At 35.5% G+C, this 24,029-nt stretch overlaps 1 protein-coding gene and 1 long non-coding RNA gene across 4 annotated transcripts; one reads left to right on the top strand and one right to left on the bottom strand.

The window, feature by feature from the left end:
* Positions 1 to 1,132: 1,132 nt before the first annotated feature.
* On the bottom strand, positions 1,133 to 23,529 carry scn2b (sodium channel, voltage-gated, type II, beta). 2 transcript variants are annotated; one of them, XR_009424412.1, is made up of 6 exons: positions 23,280 to 23,529; positions 5,139 to 5,305; positions 4,807 to 5,014; positions 2,972 to 3,167; positions 2,800 to 2,867; positions 1,133 to 1,843 (listed from the first exon to the last, which is right to left on the bottom strand). XR_009424412.1 is itself a non-coding variant. In XM_059514759.1 (5 exons), exons 1-5 carry the CDS (start codon positions 23,359 to 23,361, stop codon positions 1,813 to 1,815), a joined length of 684 nt encoding a protein of 227 aa, XP_059370742.1. In that variant the 5' UTR covers positions 23,362 to 23,529; the 3' UTR covers positions 1,133 to 1,812. The 2 variants fall into 2 exon arrangements, 1 of the variants encoding a protein (XP_059370742.1); XM_059514759.1 differs by lacking the exon at positions 2,800 to 2,867.
* LOC132108460 (uncharacterized) lies at positions 18,310 to 21,946 on the top strand. Of its 2 annotated transcripts, XR_009424449.1 has the most exons (4): positions 18,310 to 18,392; positions 18,700 to 18,786; positions 19,578 to 19,737; positions 21,887 to 21,946. It is a non-coding gene; the product is annotated as an uncharacterized LOC132108460 (long non-coding RNA). The 2 variants fall into 2 exon arrangements; XR_009424448.1 differs by lacking the exon at positions 21,887 to 21,946 and having other exon boundaries at positions 19,578 to 19,813.
* Positions 23,530 to 24,029: the final 500 nt, after the last annotated feature.

Raw genomic sequence — 24,029 nt, 5'->3', positions numbered from 1 at the left:
GCTGACTTGCGCGCAGGAAGCGTTCATCGAGCTTGCTTCGCTGCGGTTCGGACGTTTTTTCGGTGGGCCACTCAATACTTAATTTGGCCACCGCGCGAGTAACCACCTCCAAGAGTTCCTCATATTGCGGCGAATGGGGTGGCGAATCCCTGTCGACAGACTACACATCGACCTCCTCGGAGGAAGAGAGGCGGAGCATCGATCCCTCTCCCTGGGTGTAAGGAACTGCAGAGCGTGCTTCCGACTCCAGAGTTTGGGCGCCGGATCTGGCGGAAGTGGAAGGAGATAGGGACTGGCCCTCTCCATTCCCTCCACCAAATCCACTTGCGAAACCCGCGAGTGCAGCCGCCGTTCTGCCTCGGCAGAAGCGGGACCAGCACTGCGGAGAATGCTGGCGAAGGCCCCCTCCTCGAAGAGGGCCCTCCGGGAACGAAGCAGCCGCACCGACATTCGCTCACAGTGCGGACAGTCGGCCCCCTCGAGAGCTGACTCAGCGTGCTTCGCTCCCAGGCAAACCACGCATAAGCTGTGTGTATCCCCACCCGTTATATATCACGGGCAGGGAGGAACACACAACCTATAACGTGATTTGGAATCGCCTTCACTATGTTTTGTTTTCGCCTTGCTCTTCGGCATGACTTGGAGCTCTAACTGGACAGACAACAGTAAATTAGACTCACAAGACAAACAAGTGACATTAACACACAGAGCGCTTGCTGAAAGACGCGAAGCTGGCGCCAGCTGCACGGCATGTGCTTTTATACCTTCCTGGTCGCTTACGTGTGACATCATGCTCTTCCATTGGATTGATTACACACGATATTCAGAGTCGCTCACGCTAAGCGCGTTCCCCAAAGCGTTGTTTGACGCAGCTCGAGTTCCTGAAGAGGAAATAGAGTTTATTTACCTCCAAACTAGTTTTATTTGTTTGTTTATTTATTTACTTATTTTGTAATGGGGGAAATACGTTTTAATAAGGTTAACAAATAAATTAAGAATTCACTTATTTTTAATTTTCATCTATTGCAATAATGATGCTCTTCTGTGATATCTGACCAATTCCTCTTGTCACGAAACAGCAAAACATACCCTATTTGTGGAATGTGCCAGATGCTTGTGCAAATTGATGATATTTATTTATTTTTTTTTGTGCAAATTGTCTGTATCATGCATAAGAAAATTGTCATGCAACGATTGTACATGTTTTGGAGGTGTGCTATGTGCTGTACACTAGCGAATTCTAGATTTTGTTACTGATGTATAGTCATGGTCCTGCCTAATAGTCTGCTGTAAAAACAGCATACACTTCTAGACCAAATAGGAGCAAACAGGGCACAATGAGAAGGCACACACAAACACACACGTTATGTTTCTACATCCACTTTAGAGGTTGTTGAAGGCAGTGATTTCTCAAGAAACTCTTAAAATGTATAAACACCATAAGGGTAAAAACACTTTGGCAGTTGTAAGGACCTTGTTTAATTTAAAATTCATCTCTTAAGAAAATTCTCAGCAGAAATACTGGATGGTTGATATCAATAGTGTTGGTGGCAGTAGTTGAAGAATAAAAAAAATCCATTACTTGACTTTGAAAAAAGGGTGGTCTAAACGAAGAGTTTTGCAGGAAGTTATCACCTTAACCTGTTGTATTGAGTGGAAGAGGCAGCTTGAAACCCTTTGTGATTTCTCACTGGTAACTGGACACCATGGCACCGTGGTGGAGATCTTCCTTTATGACATGTTTGACTGCTACACGAGAAAATCCGAGGAATGTTGAACGAGACCGTTATAGGATGAAGAGTCAAACAAGTGTTATATATCTTCAGGCAGGAGGCTTAAATTTCTGAAAGGTAAAAAGAAAGGCAATGAAAAAAAAAAGTGAGCATGTTCAATCAGCATGTGGAACACTAACATTTTTGCATGATTTCCATTTGTGGTTATGTTGTAGGAAAATACCATTACATATGGCTAATATTATTCAATTTGATGTTTGTTTTTTTCAATTATATATATATATTGAAATTATTATTTTCATACATAAAATTATTTTCATTCATTAATTTCTGAGTCAGTTGTCTAATTGTTTGTGTGGTTCCAAACACTGATTCAATGATTCACTTGCCTCATTACATATAAATATGCTTAAAATGCCTGTCAATATACATACTTAAAGTTTTGATTTTATATATATAGGAAGACATTCCTTGCTTAGGTACAGTATATTAACAGTATATGTATGTACAGTATATATAGAGTTGTACATAACAGATTAAGTATATTTTAGAAGATATGTTTTCAGTTTTTCTACTCCAAATTCCACATTTAATTAAATGTGTTACTTGCCTTTTTTATAACTGAAATTCACAAGCATCTGGAATGCAAATTCTTTTTTTTTATCTACAATAAGTATATAAAGGTTATTTATAGGTACCACTTTGGTATTTGTGAAAAAAAAAAAAAAAAGGTAAGAAAGTAAGAAAAAAATAATATAATTAATGGTTATATATGTTAAAAGAACTCGTTGCAAGTGCAGGTCATGTGCAATTTTGTAGAGAAAAATCAAAACAAACAAACAAAAAAATTCCAAAGATAAAACATACCACCGGCACAAAGACATTACAGAACCCAACCAGATGAAGCAAGACTACAAACAGATTGATAGTAACCAGGTAATTAGGGTCCAGAACTCAGAGAACATAAAGAACAGGCTAATGAAACGAAGATGGAGAACTTGAAAGGGCTACTGTCAACCACAGTCACATGACCCAGCAAAACACACTTGCTAGCAATTATTTTTACCAGAATGTGTAGGATGGAACTCCACCATCCGTTAGGCCTCCAGAGCTAAGATGGCGGGTTAGGGCTGTCTGTTTCAGGATTCAAAGTAAGCAGTTTGTTTATAGAGAAGAGCTCTTTATTACAAGAAAAAAAAAGAAAAAAAAAAAGAATAGAAAACAAAAGAAATTCTTACTTTGTAGCTTCTTCTCTGCCTCCTTCTCCATCTGCTTTGCCCTCTTCCTCCATCTTCTGCTCATCTGAGATCAGCTCCTGGTTCTTATGTCTGCGAATACACTTCACCACTACCATGGACAGAATAAGCAAAGCTAGAATTCCCCCCACAGATGCCCCGATGGCAACAGCAATGGTCGAATCTCTTGGTGGCGGCACTGGGCAGAGGAAGACAAAAATTGAGGAAAACAAAATAAATCAGAGTAGCATATTATTAAATAGCAAAAAAATTAAATAATATGTATATATATATATATATATATATACACCATATATATATATGGTGAGTGTGATTTACAACATGTTCCTAGATCAACATCCTTGTTGATCTTGGAACAACATTCTAATCAACCAATCAGAATTGAGATATAACTTTTCAGGAAATATCTGTTTTAGGCCTAAAACTAGGATTAGGTGCTTCTACACCCTTGTTAATCACATATAATCTCCCTCTGATTTTAGGAATAAATTATGGGTAGGGTTACATTTAGGGGTAGGGACTGGGTTAAGTCTGAATTTTTGGACAATAATCTTGATCCAGGATCATCAAAAGATGTTGATCCAGAACATGTCTTACTTGTTTATATATATATATACATATACATATATTAGTGGTGGGCCGTTATTGGCGTTAACGACTTTTATCGGGCGATAAAAAAAATATCGCTGTTAATCTATTCTCAAAGTTGGGTTGAGAGCTGGGTCTATACTAGGCAAGCTATTTTCCGAGTTCACGCTTACATATAATTAGCTGAGGTATGGTATGCATATTTGACATGCTGTCCGGAGGAAGGGCTCCGAGCTCGGGAACTTTCTGTTAACATGCTTGGATGCAGCACTCTATGAACAGCCAGCTTGTTTGGCAATGAATGTTTGTGGCTCCTTGTGAAGGGTGTCAATGATTGTCTTCAGGACAACTGTGAGATGTCTTCCCCATGACTGTTTAGCCTAGTGAACCAAACTATAAGACCATTTTGAAGGCTCAGGAGACCTTCGCATGTGTTTTGAATTGATTAGTTTATTGGCATGTCACCATATTCTAATTTCTTGGTGGGTTTTTGTTAAATGTGAGCCAAATCATAACAATTAAAATAACCAAAGACTTAAACTACTTCCGTCTGTATACATTGAAATTATTTAATACCCGAGTTTACAATTTGAGTACAATTACATGAAATAAATGAACCTTTTCAAGATATTCTAATTTATTGCAAAGCAACTGTATGATGTGAAAAGGGAGAAGAACGAGTTCAAACTCGGATCACTTGCGTCAAAAATAATGCATAACTTGCTTTATCACCTTTACCTTTGTCGCTTGCCAGCCGTCTTTTGTAATATTGTCTAGCGCAAACAAATGTTAGTGGGCGGAGTTAATGTAAAAAGCATCTATTTGAATTTAATGTAAATAGACACTCTATTTAAGATATTTTACTTGTCTTGAAAAAGGCGTCTGCAAACAACTGGCTAAAGGGACTACATATGTTTAGCTTTTTACTTCTGGTGATTGTATTTATGCTTCAAAATCTATAAAATTTGTATTCATATGTAAAGATTATCATTACGAAAAGAAAAACATGTTAGAATCATAAACATTTGTAGTTTGCAGAGCTTATTCTTTATAATAATCCAAAGCCCACTAGAAAATGGGCTTTTTGTTGAGCGAACAACTCACATCTTCAGTGTAGCCCTCTATTCCAATTCTGGACTTAACAACACCTGCAATAAGGAAACACCATTCATCAAGGCCTCTCCTAAAATAACCCGGGTAGAGCTTCTTGGCCCATACTGAAGCCTTACATTCAGTCCGGACGTAGACCTGAATGGTGCCGTGGCCAAGGATGCGGTCTGGAGGGTTGCGCACATAGCAGTTGTAGATGCCCTCGTCTGTCAACTGCACATCTGAGATAGTGATGCTCAGGTCGTTCTTATCCAGGTTTCCAGAAAATGTGACTCGATCTCCAAATCGGCTCGATTTTGGTGTTATCTTGTTCTTATAGGTCATGAACTTGGAAAATGAGACATTTTGGATGAAGGGAGATTGAGAAAGGTAAAGGAAAAAGGGAATTGTATAATTTTAAAGAACTGGTAACACAATGGTATTAACATGTTTAGTCTTTGTTTTATCTCACCATATCTTCTGTGCTGTTGCTTGTCTCCTGATAGGTCCAGTTCATGGCAAACTTGCTGGGATCCAGCTTGTAGCATGAAGTGAATGCACAGGGGATTCTGACAACAGTCCCATTGAGAGCGATTATCTGTGGTGGCACCAGCACATCCATGGAATTCACTGGACAGGCTATAAGAGATGCAAATATACACATGTCTATGACATCTGTTTGGTGAGATACTTCTGTAAAGTGCATGTTTTATATGCAGTGTGCATGAAATTTTTTTCAGGTAAATTAAAATGTAATTTTCAAAGGATAAACATTTTTTTCTTTTTACTTTCAAAGTGGAATGGCTAGTTTTGACTGTAAATTTGGATTGGATGAGACTTGTTCAAGTTGGTAATATTTTATTTATGAAAGAAGTCTTGTATGCTCAACAAAAACAGCATTTAGTTACAGCTGCATACAGTTAAATATTGGGAATATTGGGAAATATTATTACAAGTTAAAACAATTATTTACTTTTTGGATATTTTGTTTTTTAAATATAATTTATTGCAGTAATTGCAAATCTGATTTTTTTTACATCAAAAATTATTTTAATAAGCAAATTTAGTATTATTATTATTATTATTATTGTTACTATTATCAGTTTTGAAAATAGTTAGGAGGCTTTTTTTATTTGTAAACTCTGATACATTATTAGTAGTAGTAGTATTATTTGTGAAATAGAAAAATCATAGAAAATCGCAGAACAGTATTTAAGTCACTTTTGATCAATTTAATGCATCCTTGCTGAATAAAGTATTAATTTCCTACACACACACACACACACACACACACACACACACACACACACACACACACATATATATATATATATATATATATATATATATATATATATATATATATACATACAGTACAGACCAAAAGTTTGTACACACCTTCTCATTCAAAGAGTTTTCTTTATTTTCATGACTATGAAAATTGTAGTTTCACACTGAAGGCATCAAAACTATGAATTAACACATGTGGAATTATATATGGAATTATATACATAACAAAAAATTGTGAAACAACTGAAAATATGTCATATTCTAGGTTCTTCAAAGTAGCCACCTTTTGCTTTGATTACTGCTTTGCACACTCTTGGCATTCTCTTGATGAGCTTCAAGAGGTAGTCACCTGAAATGGTCTTCCAACAGTCTTGAAGGAGTTCCCCGAGAGATGCTTAGCACTTGTTGGCCCTTTTGCCTTCAGTCTGCGGTCCGGCTCACCCCTAAACCATCTCGATTGGGTTCAGGTCCGGTGACTGTGGAGGCCAGGTCATCTGGCGCAGCACCCCATCACTCTCCTTCTTGGTCAAATAGCCCTTGATGCCTTCAGTGTGAATCTACAATTTTCATAGTCATGAAAATAAAGAAAACTCTTTGAATGAGAAGGTGTGTCCAAACTTTTGGTCTGTACTGTATATATTACAGCCCAAGAATCTGAGACCACATTGAGAATCTCTGAAAAGGCATTCTGAAATGTATGCTTTCACTTAAACATAAACATTTGCTATCAAAGTCTCAGACTTTTAAATCCCAATAAATGTTAAATATTTCAATATATATTACAGTTTAATGTCATTCTAATCTAAGCAATATTTTAACAATGTTGTCAAGTTCAATGTAAATAAATTACTTCTTAATCTGTATCTTTATTAAGCATACACTTTAAGTTGCATTTCTATTACTAATTGGCAAAACATATTTTATCCTATAGTCTAAAGGTTTATTTCCTCCACCTCTGCACCTTTTCATCCCTCTGCAGTCCGGAGTTTTGTGTTTCTGGACAAGTTCCCACTGCTGCAGCAGTTATGCTTTATCGGCCCGGCTCTCTGCAGCAGTAGCAGCAACTTCGTCACACCCTCCCATCCCATCCCATTCCATCCCCACCCCCCTCAAAGTGCTGCAGTTTAGTCCGTCCCCCTCCCTTTAGAAAAATCAGGTGTCCTCATGGATAGAGAGCAAGAACTACAGCAGCTGTGTTCAGAGAAAACACACATATACACACAATCCTTACACATATGTGAAATGCTTCAGTAACTATTGTGATTTATAGTGCGCTAAACCCAGAGTGCTAACAAGGCAACATTGAGCTATATAGATATACATCAATATATTATATACATAACAGTTGTTGTGTGTGTGTGTGTGTGTGTGTGTGTGCTACAAATGATGCAGTACTGCATCATATCACTGTATCCTACATAGGCTCTCAGTGTGGGCTGAAATACACACACACACATGTTCACACACACACACACACACACACACACACACACACACACACACATGCAGAGTCAGCACTTGGCCAGGCGTGTTACTCAATAGAGGCACTACGTCAATGTCTTCTCCACCCACCCTTTTACCTTCATGTATATTTAGTCTGTTTCTCTCTGCGGTCTTTAAAGACGCTTTAAAACTCCTTCACATACACCATGCTCATTTAATCAGTGCATCCATGCATTTCTTTCAATAGAATCAGGAAATATAACCCATATTGTTGTAGTTTGAAAGCTAGACAGTGAATCTTGACTCTTGTTTGTGAATGTTTGGGTTTATATAAGGGGTCTGACTAACACTGACATCTCTAGCCCACTCTTGGGGTAATGATTTGATGATTATATACCAATATTCACCATTTCAGAGATCTGTAGGCATAACATACTGCAGTGAAGCTCTCTCTCACACAACAGTCCTTGACAACCCCCCCCCCCATCCCTACACCCTCCCTGCGCTGTCTGTGTCTTCTTTTTCTGCTCTCAAGGTTATGCGAAAAGGAGAAATGTGGACAAGGTACATTGTGGCGGTGGGTATGCATGCAAAAACTAATAATACTGACAAACACACAAAGACTGACATACAGTACATACAATTCTGGGTAGATTACTTATAAATGGTAATCTATTCCTGATTCAAAAAAACATAATAAAAAATTCAGTAATCTATGAGATTACACACATTTAATCTGATTACTTTTAGATTTATTTTGATCTAACGTGTTTATCGCATCGATTTCATTTCAATTCAAGTTTATATGTATATTGCTTAAAATAATGCATATAGTTTCAAATCAGCTTTAAAGAAAATATCTCTTTCAATTGTCAATATTTGTTTCAAAGTCATCTGACCAAACCGGAAAACAAGTCTCTTCGCATCTGCTTGTAGGTGAAAATGTTAACATCAGTGTAAACTGATAGCGATATCTATGGACATCGTTGCTGTTTTATTCCATTTTAATATCTTAACATGTGAGAAGAAAAAAAAAACATTTGCACATGTGACGCTGGGCCACAAAACCAGTCATAAGGGTCTTTTTTTTATTGAGATGTATAATTTAATTCTATGAATGAATAAGCTTTCCATTGATGTATGGTTTGTTATGATTGGACAATATTTGGCTGAGATACAAGTATTTGCAAATCTGGAATCTGAGGGTGCAAAAAAATATCTAAATATTGAGAAAACTACCTTTAAATTTGTCCAAATGAAGTTCATAGCAATGCATATTGCTAATCAAAAATTACATTTTGATATATTTATGGTAGGAAATTTACAAAAGGTTTTAATATCCTAATGATTTTGGCATAAAAGAAAAATCAGTCATTTTTTTTACCCATATAATGCATTCTTGATTTGCATCAAATATGGGTCAAAATGACTGATTGAACATGTTAAGCAACAATTAAAATGTGTGCTTATAATGATTAAAGAGCCTGATCTACCCAATGGTATGAACACAAGCGAATATGGCGTAAAAAAAACACGATCGCAAGCACGCTGTTTTAGCTTATTTTTCAATCTCTAATCTTTCATTGCAGGTCATGTTTTTTTCACGGGATTCATACCCAAGTATTCCACATTTGAAATCCAATTCCGTGCCGGCTGAGCTAATGAGCTGTAATCATAAATGTGTATGAAAACGATTAAAAAATCTTGTTGTTTTAACGCTTATAGTGTTCATTGCTGTTGGAAACTGCAGTAATGTGTACTTATTGGTACGTATTTCTTGTTTTGCGTATGAAAGTAATTTCACATGATGTTCCACAGAAGAAAGAACATCCTATCCACTTTATTTTAACGTAAGAGTGTGTGCGAATGTTTGTAACTTGAACGTGTGAGGCTTCTGCTTTGAGTTATTCAACATTCAAAAAATTAGGCTACATGGTGAGTCATGCTGCTAGATATTGCAAACTAGTATTTATTATCATATTATGTTAATTTATCATCATAACCATGACATTGCTGGTTTGTAGTGAAGCTAGTTTTACCATTTACTGCACTTTGTTAATCAGGTTTTTTTAGCGGCTAATGATTTGGAAGTGTCACACATTCAGAGGAAATAGCTAACTGCTGCTTTGCAAGATAAGGTTCAGAGTAACGTGATGGTGAATAAAAGCTGACAGAATTTTCATTTGAGGGTGAATACATTTTTATCCTTTAATAGATTTACTCCAGTAGTGGTTTATATTTTTTATCCTTTTTCTTTTTTGGGCATGTGTTTTTAAAATGTTTTTGCAAGAAGTCTCTTATGCTTACTATGGATGAATTATTGGATTAAAAAAACAATATTAATAATAAATACTGTAATAAACTGTAGTGTAGTGTACCTTTACACTGAAGAAGAAGAGGAGGCGGTTTTAAAAGTGACACTGAGTTCAATAGCTTTTGGGGCTTGTGGAATAATTCAGTATTTTCCAGGATGCTGACTGAAATGTATTATTAAGTTCAATCTCCTGGAGACTAGGATGCCTCACAAATATTTTTAAAATCCATAGTATTTATCTACATAACTGAATGTGTTATTGATATACAAATAATTTTTACCCAGGGAAGTTACTAAGTTCTCCTTGGGATAAAACCTTGTATTAAAATTCATAATATATTTGAACACATTTCTGAATGCTACTGCAATAGCAAAAAAAATATAATAATAATAATAATAATAATAAAAAAAATTATATATCTTTTTAATATATCAATTAATTAATGTGAAGACATTAACTGTGCATTTTTATGGAGATTCGAAATCTATGTTTAGAATATGTCTAATAGCTCTTAGATTCCTACATATGGCCATATCATCTAAGTGTATTAAATAATTTAAGATTAGAAGTATGAGGATTTTTGAAGGTAGACAGTTAAGTGAAACTGGGTTTTAATTGCAGGTCATGTTCCTCTTCTGTCACTGAAACACTGGGTTGTACGCCCTCTAGAGGCTTTTTGAAAAAAAAAAAAGAATATTCATTGTTTGCACTTGAACTTGAATCAAACTTCCAAATTCAGCTGTGTGAAACTCTTCTGATGTGTACATCTCCTTCTCCTTTATTATTAAGCCTAAAATGAACAGTAGTTTGCTAAGAAAATATTAATGAATTATAATTTGTAAACTATACCACATGGATTATGCACAAGAAAGTAGGTCATCCGCCTTCGGTTGAAATACATAATCCTCATGCAACCTTTAACAGAAATGGTCTTATGAGGCCACAGCTGTAGCAATAAACATATCTGCAAAATAACCAGAACATTCATATTGGTTATGACGTTTCATTAATTATTTTAACTAAACTTCGCCGCATTGGAATTATTAGGTTTTATCTGCATTCTGAGCAGTTTTGAGATATTGAGTTTAAAAATGTTAGCATTCCAGAGACTTATGTGGATAGAACCTCAAAATGTACACAGATTGCAAAAGAACCATCACATGTGAATAACTCAAGTTTGACAAAAATGTCAGATATAGCCTTATACTTCCAAGCCAACGACTTGTTGAACGTTTGTTCGTTCAGACATTTATATGCATACATATATACATATCAAGTAAGAAGTACATGCAACTTCTGTTCAGTATTCATTCACTTCATCAGGCCAATTTTCCTCAACCAAAATTATTGTATATTATAAAGTATTAATAATATTATAAATATATCATTTATAATATTGTTATTATTAGTAGTAATAGTGGAATTAGCAGCAGTATTTAATATTATTATTACTATTATTATTATTATTATTTTATTGTATTTTTTTATATCTTTTATCAATATCTTTATTGAACTGTCAATGGGAGGTGGGAGCATGGAGTTCATTAACTTACATTTTATTTACAATATTTCCAAATATTTTTTTGTTTCACCAACGAACATAGCTCGAAACGAGGCAGAATATATTTGTCTGAGAACAGCAGCAGTGTTTTGTTTTGAAAGAGTCAGCGTTTTGAAGGAATCGTTTGAGAGAAAGATTCTGACTCGCTCATAAAAACATTCATTTGTTGCCACTTACTGGTGTAACGATGTAACTTCAAGAAAGCGTCACTGAAAAAAAAATAAATAAATAAATAAACGGAGTGATACAATTTAAACCCTATATTGACTATATATCGACAATACTACACGGACCTACATGTACAATGTTAAACAGATCATTAAACCCGCAACGCTGCTCAATGTTTATCAAAGCTGCTCGTCTGAAACACCCAGAAATGCTGAATTCTTTATGACAATGGATATGAAAATAAGACATACCCACGTAGGAGGGGACGTTCTCGCGACCTTGTGCAACGTTCCCTAAAAGTTATCTAAAGGTAACGAAAGTTCCGAACCTTTACAGAACATTAGGGACGTTCTTGGAACGTCCTATTTTGGTTATGAAAGTGCTGCAGTTCAAGGTTCCTTAAATGACTTTAGGGGGACGTTCTATTTGAGGGCATTTTATGGTCACATAGCAAACGTTACAGAGAGGACATTTGAGACGTTAACAGAACGTTCTCGCATGGTCCTCTGTTGGTCATATAATAACGTTCCCAAAGTGACTTTAGGGGAACGTTCCATACTGGTTGTTATATGGTCATGAAACAACGTTACAAAGAGGACATTCGGGACGTGAACAGAACGTTCCCATACGGTTCTCTGTTGGTCATATAATAACGTTCCCGTTATTACTTTAGGGGGACGTTCGATATTGGTTATTATATGGTCACACAACAACGTTACAAAGAGGACATTCGGGATGTTAACAGAACGTTCTCGCATGGTCCTCTGTTGGTCATATAATAACGTTCCCAATGTGGTTGTTATATGGTCACACAACAACGTTAAAAATATGACAAATTAATGAACGCAAAGATGTATTAAATCTACATCTAATTAATGAAAATATTAAATAATAATACAATAAGTATTAAACTTATTTGTTAAATAATAACACTAACATGCTAGCCAATTTATTAGGTCCTCTCTGCTAATTTTGTGGGTAGGATTTGATATTTGTTACTTCAAAATAAAAACTATGGCTTTTACTCTACAGATCTAAAATCCTTGATGTGTCCATAAATCCCTTATTAACAAATAGACATACAAAACAATACAATGTCATAGATCAAGGCAACGTGAAAATAAGCGATGCATAAGTGATGCAGTTCAATTTTTCACCACATTTACATTGGAAAATTGTGGAGTTTTGTGGAGCTCTGACACTGTTTCATAGCACCCGCTTCGAAGTCGTGCGTTAATTTTGAATTTATTAAGCGCACTTTACAACTTACGACACATTTACCATTTATTATTTTCTATATAAATGTCGATATAGCCTACTGTACATTTCTATACAAATATTAAAAATGAATATTTTGGTGAGGCACTGCCACACCCGCGGCTGACTGTATTCAGAAGGGAGAGCTGCAGCCCAATTCAACTGTGAGCCACTGCTGCTGGTGCATCGTCCTTTCTTTATGTGCGGAGTGGGGAGCGCGCGCACTGCAGGGCATGGAAGCGGCCATGCAGTCGCTTGCATTTTTTTCCTGTCAACAGTGTAAACTACTTAAAATACTCAATTTTTGGTCATAAGAATAATACATTATTTAAAGCTTTTATTTGTGTAAACTCACAATATCAAGAAAACTTTAGCAAAATAAACCACCACAAAAAGGACTGTTTTAAATCTGCTATGAATATGAAGTTTGCAGATTGTTGTAGGCTATTGTACTGTATCTTCTATAAAGATGAATATTACATTTCGTTAATTTAAAAAGCACGTTAATGTTGTATAAATAAATAAACTTTTGTTCTGTTAGATGTGTTTTGGCTAGTTTTTGTCAGGCGCGGATATATGGGTGGGCCTGGGTGGGCAGATTGACTGGTGGCCCACCCAATCAGATTAATAAAAACAATTAATTTTTTTAATTTTAATAATAACAAATTAATAAATAATTTAATTTTAATAGTTTCATGAGGACATTTAAGTAAAGTAGCTACGAAAAATAGCTACAAAATAAAAATATTATGTCGGCATATCACGTGTCAGTCCAGTGATGCTATCATGCAACACAGCTGGTTCTCTTGTGAATTTGTTTTCTGCACGGGCCGGCCACACGCTCTCCGTGCGCGCACTGACTTAAAAGTGGCGTAACACCACTGTTACACTGTTACACTGTGAAACACACATACTCCGTGTGCAGTGCGTGACTGATCCACGACTGTAGGCTACCACAAACACATACTCACTATTTGTATTTCAAATCCAGAAGTTATCAGAAACTTTTATTAAAAAAGTAAAAAAAAAGGGTTGTCAGCATTGCGATTCTCTTTGTACATATACACTCTTTAATAGACGTTTTAACACAATTTAAACAACGTATTCAGCGCTACTTATATAGATTTATATATTAAGTTGCTCAAACAAGTGGTAAAATATTTAACCATGTAGTACTTCGCAAAATCGCAAACATTTCAAATCTTAAAATTGACAAAAACAGCCGACTAACATGCCTTTTCTTTTGCATTTAAGTTTTAATACAATAAATATTGCATGTCACAAAGAAATTGTTTTTTCACATCCACCATGAATGAGACGAGAGTTGTTCATTATGTCACCTTGTTGAAGTAAATTTTATTTTTCCTTGCTTTACCCCAGTCCTAAAGTAAAAAAAAAGATGACTGTGTAAAAGAGTATAAATAAATTAAATGCATTTATGGTGAGATTACTACATTTTATTTAATTAAACGCATTTATGGTGAGATTATTATATTTTCATGTCAATCTGTGTTCATTTTGACCACGAACCATGCACCGTCAGCCTGTCACTTTAATTCAGCGCGTGCAGCACATCAGAAATAGACTCGGTGCGGAAACGATCTCTGCACTGCACCGCACATGGAACGGATCGCCGGACCGCATCCGCGCGCAGTGTGAAAGCTCTATAATACAGAGCCCGGGAATCATGTGTATAAGATTAAAAAACCCGAGGCCCCTCTGTATATTCACCAGGCCCACCTATTAATGACGTTCTGTATCCGCCACTGGTTTTTGTATGTTGTATAATTATAATAGGCCTATATGTATCTAGGTAATGAAAAAAAATAAAATAATAATAAATAAATAAATATATAAATATATATATATACATACAAAAGGAAAGCAGCTGCTTGAACCTCATTCTGGGAGAAGACTTATTTATTTATTTTTTACCATGAAGAAAAAAATCAATCGGATGAGTCAGGTTCTGCACATCTGAGAAGAAGAAACAGGTAAGACGTTTTTAATCTTATACATTACAATAATGAACGATTTTTCATGAGAAATGTTCGCCTATCTATAATACGAATAAAACACGACAATTTTACAACCGGGAAATATGACCTATTGGGTTTATTTGCACTTAAACATTTTTAAATAAATTGTAAAAATAATACTAAATTACAATTATTATAATATGAATTATTTATTAGTAAATAATACTAAATTATATGTATATATATTAATTTATACTCATTTAATTTATATATTTGAATTCTAATGTATTATTTCTTGATAACAGGCGCTGCTAAGTATAACACACCGTTGCCATGAAAAACAAAGTGTTGCTATGGACGCAGGTATCTAGACGGAAATGGCTATTTTCTTTATTATTTTCTTTATTATTTTCTTTATTATTATTTTTCACATTATCCATTACATAATATAACGTAATTATTAGTATTATAACGCAATATATCATTATATAAATATACATTTTTTTTTTATTAAAAAAAAAAACGTTTAACACCTATATAGGTCACAAATTCTAAATCTGGCAGCGGGTATATAAGCTGGGGTCTGTGACCATCGCGCTCACACCTCTCACTCACTCAGTGGACATCCCAACTGGACATCCCAACTGTCAGTTTCTCTGAGGTAATTCTTCTAATTAACCATTCTATTTAAATTAAAAACACAAAACAAAATGACATATAATGTACGTTACATGATATAAATAATAATAATATGGAATTATAAGGACAGTAACGTTAGCTTTTGAGCGAAATTTTCTCATGGTAAAACGGCCGTTTCCACAAGAAATTGAATAAATTGTCATAAAATTGACGGACTTTCTTTTCCAGTAATAAATGTACCACATTTACTCAGACAAACTGTTTTTCCGTCTTTTTCTTTAACTTTATACCACTGGTCCGCACTGTCATCGCCGTTATTTGTCGTTAAATACCGTTATGTTTACGTGACGTCATTTGCTCTAAAGAAGTAGCTTATCCTTTTCAGATAAGCTCATTAATTTTTTAGGGTCTGTCATGTTAACATTAGCTACTTTAAAATAAATTATGAATACAATTAATATCATTATTGTAAATTATACTTTATTTGAAAATTAACGCGCCTTCTCACAGGCTTGGCTGTGAGCTCGCGCGCGTCCCTCAACCTCCGCACGAGCGCGACGGTGCCGTCATCACAGTGGGCGCGAGACCCCATTTCGCGCAAATGTGTGCACGGCATTTTTTGTAACTGCACGAAACTCCGCTTCTAGAGGTGCACGACTTCGAGCTTATTCTGGCCAAACAGCCAGCACCCAGTTTGCGCTTGCATTTAAAAAAAAGAGCCTAGAAATAAGCAGAAAAAAAAGAAGAAATAAGCCTTTTTGGTAAAAATAAAGGTCCATGTTTAACAAAACATAACAAAACCAGAACAAACTATAAATACATAAATACAAAACACACAAACAAAATAAAATAAAAATAAAATAATAATAATAATAATAATAATTATAGTAATAATTATAGAAATTAAACTTTAATGCACAACCGGTTAGGCAATTCACAATTCAGGCATTGTATCTAATATCATCTGTATCCTTTGAAGTAACAAGTGTAAATAAAATTGTCCCACGTCTACGTATATGTGATTTCAATTCACTTTGTCTCTTGTCTGTGCTTTCCAGACCCTGCCCTACAGACAGATTACCATGATGTCATCTCAGAAGGTAGGCTTGTCTTGCAAAAAAGGTTTTCAAATTTACAGCATATTGCTGCCATGCCAGAAAAGGAATCGATTTCACAGCAATGTGATAAGTTCAATGTTATATCAAGATGTTTTTCACCTTATAATGTGGCGTGAAAGATCACTGTATTTGCCTAAAAATGTACGATCTTTAGGTTTTTTACTTAAATAACATGCGTGTACACATTTGCAGAGAAAAAAACACATAGCTGTGTCACACAACTGGATGCCTGCAGAAGCTAGGAAAAGAGAATACAAACGACTATGGCAGAGGGTACAACGGAAAATGAGAAATGTGCACATTAACGCAGCTGGTCCTAGTACTGTGCTAAACAATGAAGCACACAATCCCAGGGACACTATGCCAATCTGGAACCCAGGCCTAAAAAATGCAATGACTGGAGAATCTAATAGTGACAGCGATGAAATGTCGTTTGTCAATACTGACATCAGTGCAGTCACATCACTACAACATACAATGGCAGAAGACACAGAGAATATGGTTCTTGAATATTCCAGTAGTGACATGGATGGAGAGTTTTTTCAGAATACTGCCAACATTGATATGCCCACTGAAAATTTAGAAGAGGAGTTAAAGAGGTGGATCAATGAATATAATATCAAGCACAATGCTGCAGAAAAACTGCTCAAAATTCTCAGGATCATTAGACAAATGCAGTGCCTTGCGTTTGAGAGCTACATGCACCAGCTGAAGAAGATGGTTAGATCAGGAAACCATGTTCTAGTCCAAGCAGCAAAACGGCTCCAAGAACGTTCACAGATTCCTATACAAACATGTGAAGAGAAACCAATACAATTGAAACATCCTAATAATGTTTACATTGTTAGCCCAACATCCTGGTGTGAAGTTCTGGAGAGGACCAACTCCGGAAAGCTCTTATGTAGAGTATTCTCGCACTTAATGTCGTACCTTACGAACCATGTGACTCGATGATCTATGGAGCCTATGTATGTGGTCCATCAAAGATGGAGATACTGGACAAGGCAAACTTGCAAGGAAGGGCAATGATCCTTGAGGATGGGCATGGCCGCAAAGTTGTCTTTTCTCTCCTTCATGACCTTGATTAATGAAATATGGAAATATGTACATAGTTAGTATTATTTTTTTTTCTGTCATTGCTTTAATGTCTTAACTTAGATTTCATATACTGAATATTGACCGTCTTTTCTAAGGAGTGTCTGTTCTTCTGTTTGTAATGTAGGTTGGATTTTACATAGTTATTTTTGAACAAGAAAATGCAATTGCTGTGGCGCCTGCATTATGGGTAGAGGAGGTGAATGGGGTAAGGGTACATGCGCACACACACACACACACACACACACACACACACACACACACACGTAATACCGGAAATAACATATTCCCTGAAATGTTTTAGGTTCTGATTTGCTACTGGCCCCGTAGAAACGCTGCTGCCATGGCAAAGGCCTCCCAAAGGCCAGATAAGGAGCTCTGGAAGCGGCACAAAATAAGAATACTCTCCGAGACTGGTGAGAAAACTGAATAAATATATAGTCATATGAAAGTACACTGCCTTTACACAGTAAAATGATTACAAAAACTAAAAAGATAACTCAAATTTACTCTGTCCTTAGACAACTATAAGACAGCCAGAGAACGAGCCAAAAAAGCTGTAGAAAGTTCAAATGTGGACACAGAAGAAGAGGTGCTAAAAGAGCGGAAAAAAAAAGTACCATCAAAATACTGGACCGAGAGTGAAGGTAAACATATGCGATTGCTTTTTGTCATACATTAGTCCACTATTTATGTATAAAAATCATGCCATGATTACAGAGAAAACTACTCTATAAAACTAAACTATATATAAACTGTTTCATCCTGAATGAATAGAAGAATGTGAGATTCCTACCAAAAAAAGGAGAAAAATGTCAACATCCTCTCAGAAGCCATCAAGCCTCCCAAAGCCTCCAAGTTGTAAGTAACAGATTTAACTTTTGGTGTAATTTCTTGTGTTGTGTTGATTTGATGGTGGTGCGTCAGCGTCAATTAGTGAACAGGCAAAATAAGTGCATTGCCAGCTGACGGGAAGAAGCTATTTTGTGTGAAATACAGTACAAACAAATTTCTAATGGAAATCCTATTTTAAAAAAGTTTTGAATTTGGTTGGAGTGTCTTATATTGTGTGAGTTGCAGGTTGGTATTTTTTGTCATGGCATTTTGTGTAAAAGTACTCAACTCCCCTGAACTGAGTTTATCGCATGCTTTCAATGTCTGTTTTTAGACAAACCACCTACTGACATCACAGCTCACTCACCTGAGGAAGATGAGCCATCCCTTCCAAATCTTTCAGCTAATAATACTTTTCATGGTATGCATTTTTAATGTTGATATTCTATTCATTTGTTAAGATAAATGGTTCAATAAATTAAGATTATGGCTGCATTTTCTAATCTCAATCTCTGTTACCTTAAATTATACATTCATCTCTGTAAAGCTGCTTTTAAACAATCTGCATCGTTAAAAGCGCTATATAAATGAAGATGACTTGACTTACTATCCAAATTAGACCAGCTATTGCATCTGGCAATACAGTCATGCCAATGTCTATATTTTATTTCTTGAAGTACCACACATATGCCTGAATACTAAGCAAATAACTAAATGTCAAGATGAACCCCCCCCTTCCATCATCATCATCTCACCCATCTAAATTTTTCAGATTTCCAGCATCTCATCGAACAATCTGAGCAGCGGATGCTCCTCGCAATTGAGAGAATGTCAACAGATATTTCCAATTCTATTTAGCGTCTGATCCAGGCTATTCAACAGAATCGTCCTGGTCCGGCAACCATCACAACACCACCACAGGAGACCATTGAGAGGCCCTGCAAAACATTGCAGGAGCTGCAAGCTTTCCTATTAAAACTTGAGGGCCCAGAAGGGAAAAAAAGGATGGTATGTTGATATAGCACAGGGGTCAGTAACCTTTTTGTCACAAAAGTGACATTTTTAAGTTCAAAATGTAGATCTGTGTGCATGTAGGCTAAATTATCAGAATTAAATACACCTCTCGCATTTGCTTGTGTGTCAGCAGTTACCCTGCTCCATGTGGCATTGCAATACTAACATTTGCTTTATTTATCTTTATATGTTGCATAGATACAGTTTTTGAGCCTGATGGGAGGTAGCAACATTGGAGACGCTGTGAGGAGAATCCTTCGGAAAATAGCCACCAATGAGGCCTGGTCAAATTACAGCCTGAAAGGCCGAAAAGGAAAACTGACCTTCATTGGGACAGCCCTCCACCATATTGTTTTAAGTATGCTTTTCAAAACTTCTCTCTTCTTTTCACTTCATCATGCAACTTTTTAAAGAGCAAATGATAAACAGAAAAATGTCTGTACTTACCCTGTACCTTCGAATAATTTGTTTTCTCGTTTTTGACTTCTAAACGAAAAAAAAAACAAGTAAAAAAAAAAAAAAATCATTTTATTCAGCAAGGATGCATTAAATTGGCCAGAAAAGAGAGTTAAGATTTACATTTCAAATAAATGCTGCTTTTTTTTCTTTCATTCATCAAATAACCCTGAAAAACACAAAAATGTGAAGAAGCACAACTGTTTTCATCACTAATAATCATAAATGTTTCATATGGTTTTAGTTTTACTTATTCACTTATTCATATTGCTCATAAAGTGTACTTTTGGATGTCAAAACTTTATTACAATAAACTAAACAAATAAATGTAAATGTAAATATGAGAATTTAAAAAATAAGAAAATAACAGATGCATTGTGATATAGGTGACAAAATATTGTGAGAAAATATGAATATGAAGTTATTTAATGAGCTTCCTCACTTAACCAGTTATCTGTGCTTCCTCAGCAATGAAGTTCCACATTTCCGAACACGAAAATGCATGCAGCAAATAAGCCGTTCACAATATTTTCTTCAGTTAACTCCAAATTTCTCCCACATATTGGACTTGATTTTTGATGACGTATTGTCTACAACTTTACAAACTCCTCCACTAGCTATTCTTTTCTTAAACTCCTCAGAATCCATCTCGACGACTGCAAGCAGATAGCGCGCGCGGTTATGATGAATTTTTAAAAGTGGAAGTATAGTTAACGTTATAGATTCCTGGGAGGGCGTGGCACGTGGACACAAATAAACTGATATGGAATTTAAATTGTTTTATAAAAAATTATTTTATCAACTTGAAATACAGGCATATTTTTGTAGATGTGTTCCTAAAAATATGCATTACGTTTGCATGTGATTGTTTTAAACCCATGTTTCCCCCGTGTCCGACCCGACCTGCACCCGTATCCGACACAGGTGGATATTTTTCATCCGTTTGAGCAAAAACCTACAGGTACCCCTACAGGTACCCGAACCCGTGCAGGACTCTAGCTGTAAACTACACCATATAGGCCTATGCTTATATTTAATTTATATTATATTTAATTTCACGAAAACACAAAAACATTTGCAATATTACAAATACAAATTATTGTAAACTATCACAAGACCCATTTATGAATTAGTTAATTAGTTTTTCCGATTACAAAATCAAGTCGTTATTTTAGTAGCATGAAAAAAACAATAGGATTATAAATTAATATCTCACTTACATATACAGTTTTCCACGAGTGAATTCAGTGAAATCCAGATTGTGTCTGTCTCTGTCTGAGGCGGCACTGGCGTGAACGCGGCAAAAACTCCCGCAAACCAGCAGTTTTTTTTTCTTAATTCTTATCTAAACTCATATGATTGGTTATTGCATCATGAGCTCATCAGATTCGTGTCTGATTGTTTATAATGCTCAACGCTTAAATAAAAATTCATATTTTGCATGTCATAACTGCCTACTGTAATATGGCTTAACACTTTTAATTTATTTTCACATTTTATGTCAATAGTGATAATCGTCATATATTTATTTAGATTATTTTAAACCCCTTGTAGAATATGCATTTGTATCCATTTTGGAGGGAGCAGGGCAATTGCGTCAACAGCAATATTATTTCCACATCGCGCCGTTCCCCGGTGCTGTCCGAGGCGATGGTGCTGAATCGGTTGATCAATTCTTATTTTAGAATCAATTATTCTCTCGTGCAGGGCTGCTTCACTGCGTTATGTGAAAAAGCGTTGTTCTTTATAAAAGTACTACAGAAATAGTTGAAATCGCATCTATTAGGACTAATGGGATATTATAACAAATATAAAATAAAAATATAAAATAATCCAAACTATAAAAATACCTATAATAGCCTAGTCTACATATTTAAAAATGTATAACAATAACGTCATAATAATGGTCCATTTTAAATGTTTAAGTGTCTCTTTTTTCAATTTTTGTTCGGTGGAGCTGTGACTATTGTTCTTGTAAAAACTTTTCAGCATAGTTTTGAGCCCTGAGACTTTTCACATTTATTTTGTTACATTTTTTTTTTCTCTTCTAGGTGCTTGTGCCAAACAATTTCCGAAACACACAGAAAAGGAAATTGATACATGTATAGGGGAAACCCAAGTTGGTCGCAACACCTGTAAGTTGTTTTATTCACTGAGAGCTCTCTCTCTCTCTATTCTCTAGAATAACATAACTGTTTTGATTTATTTACTTAGTACCGGTACTTATAAACAAAGTGGAGTTAAAAGTAATTAAAAAGTTGTTGAAGTGATTGGTAAATATAATGTTTAATTTTTTCAGGCAGCGGAAGAAGAACTTCGGGCACCTCCTGAGGATGGAGACAGTGACTGATACACATACACACACACACACACACACACACACACACACACACACACACACACACACACACACACACACACACACACACAGTATATATTTAATATAAATTATTGTTTTTGTTATTTGTTGTTCACCATTTACGCAACATAAAATGAATATAAATATGTGTTCTTTTTGTTATTACTGTTTCCTAATATTTGTGTGTGTGTATAATATATATATATATAATTTATGTAATATATAATTTATTTATAATCTGTTTTTGTTCACACAAAATAAATGACTGATTTTATCTTTGAATGTGTTAAACGTGCATGCTTATTCCTGTTTAAAGTTCTGAAAGAACAAGTGTTTTTTGCAGTAAAATTCTAGTTTGGTTCCCTACAGGTCCTTGAGACCAGTGGGGACGTTCTGAAAACGTTCACATAACGTCCTGAATGTTCTGTGAAGGTCCTCAAAATAACGTCCCCCAACCCTTTAAAGAACTCCACATCATGACCGTCTACGAACGTTCCCGGAACGTTACTAGGCGACGTCCTTGACACCAGTGGGGACGTTCTGAGAACGTTCTGGGAACATCACATTTGCAAATATAACATGGTCCCCTAAACGTTCCGATAACGTCCTGAATGTTCTGTGAAGGTCCGCAAAATAACGTCCCCCGACCCTTTAAAGAACTCCACATCATGACCGTCTCCGAACGTTCCCGGAACGTTACTAGGCGACGTCCTTGACACCAGTGGGGACGTTCTGAGAACGTCCTTGGAACGTAGCATTTCTAGCTGGGTAATATATCCTGTTTATTTTCCATAGTCAAGCTGAACGCGCTCACAACGGCTTCACAATCAAAACAATGCTGATGGCGATGAGGAAAAATATCACAACAGTGTATTTGACAGATGATTTGTATGAACTATCAAATGATATGATGTAATGACATATTCCTAATTTTCATGAGGATCCTTTAACGGATAGACATGGCTAGATAAACACAACTGTTTGACTGGTACATTGAAATTAATTAAAACGTCGAATGGTCATTTTAATGGTGCGTTTTATTTATTATTATTATTTTCCCAAATATTAAAAGCTTTTTTACTTACCCAGAAATACCACCAATGCAACACAGGATAATTTCAAAGCGGACGCCCACTGCGTTTCTCCAAAATGCAATAAAATAGGCATTTTGGTCGATGACAATAAACGTGGATGAAAAATAAGAACAGAAAAGCTTTTGAGATATATTTCTTCGTTTCAATTATACTTAAAAAAACACGTAAAATGTTTTTATTTTGTGCTATGATATGGCTGGCAGTGTCTGCAGAAGGAAAACTGGTTGATAGTATGGTTGTGGTTTGGCATTTGTCCTACTTGAGGGTTCAATTGAATCATGTTACAATTAACTACAATAGCAACAAATAAAAAAAATGTATGAATTAGTTTTACATGATTTAAAAATAAAATCAGAATGCATCTTTATATTACATGTCTCTAAGTTTGAGAAAAAAAAAATCAGAAATCAGCCTAAGAAAATCCAAACGGCCGTTGACGCAAAACAAAATAATGAGGCTCTAGCTAACAGTTGGACCACCTCTCCTCATCTCCTCACTAATGGAGATAAAAGTGCACTAGAGATGAGCAGAAGGTGGAAATACACATAAGGGATGAGAATGGTGCCGAAAAATACGATGATAATTATTAAAGATATACATTGACATATATATAGATATATTGACATTGACATGTATGTGACTGATTAGCAGTGTTGGGGAGTAACTAGTTACATGTAACGGCGTTACGTAATTTAATTACAAAATTACTGTAACTGTAATTAGTTACAGTTACTAAGAAAA

This window comes from Carassius carassius, chromosome 28 (assembly GCF_963082965.1).
Source record: "Carassius carassius chromosome 28, fCarCar2.1, whole genome shotgun sequence".
In the NCBI taxonomy this organism is placed as follows: domain Eukaryota; kingdom Metazoa; phylum Chordata; class Actinopteri; order Cypriniformes; family Cyprinidae; genus Carassius; species Carassius carassius.
Note: the sequence above shows the minus strand (reverse complement) of the source record. Positions and strands in the feature narration are given on the sequence as shown.

Coding starts and splice junctions, on each gene's coding strand:
- scn2b (XM_059514759.1), bottom strand. CDS start 23,361: ATGCCTATTTTATTGCATTTTGGAGAAACGCAGTGGGCGTCCGCTTTG. Junction 5,306..23,279: donor TGCATTGGTGGTATTTCTGG/GTAAGTAAAAAA, acceptor CATCTCTTATAG/CCTGTCCAGTGAATTCCATG. Junction 1,844..2,971: donor GGCAGAGAAGAAGCTACAAA/GTAAGAATTTCT, acceptor TTTACCTTTCAG/AAATTTAAGCCTCCTGCCTG.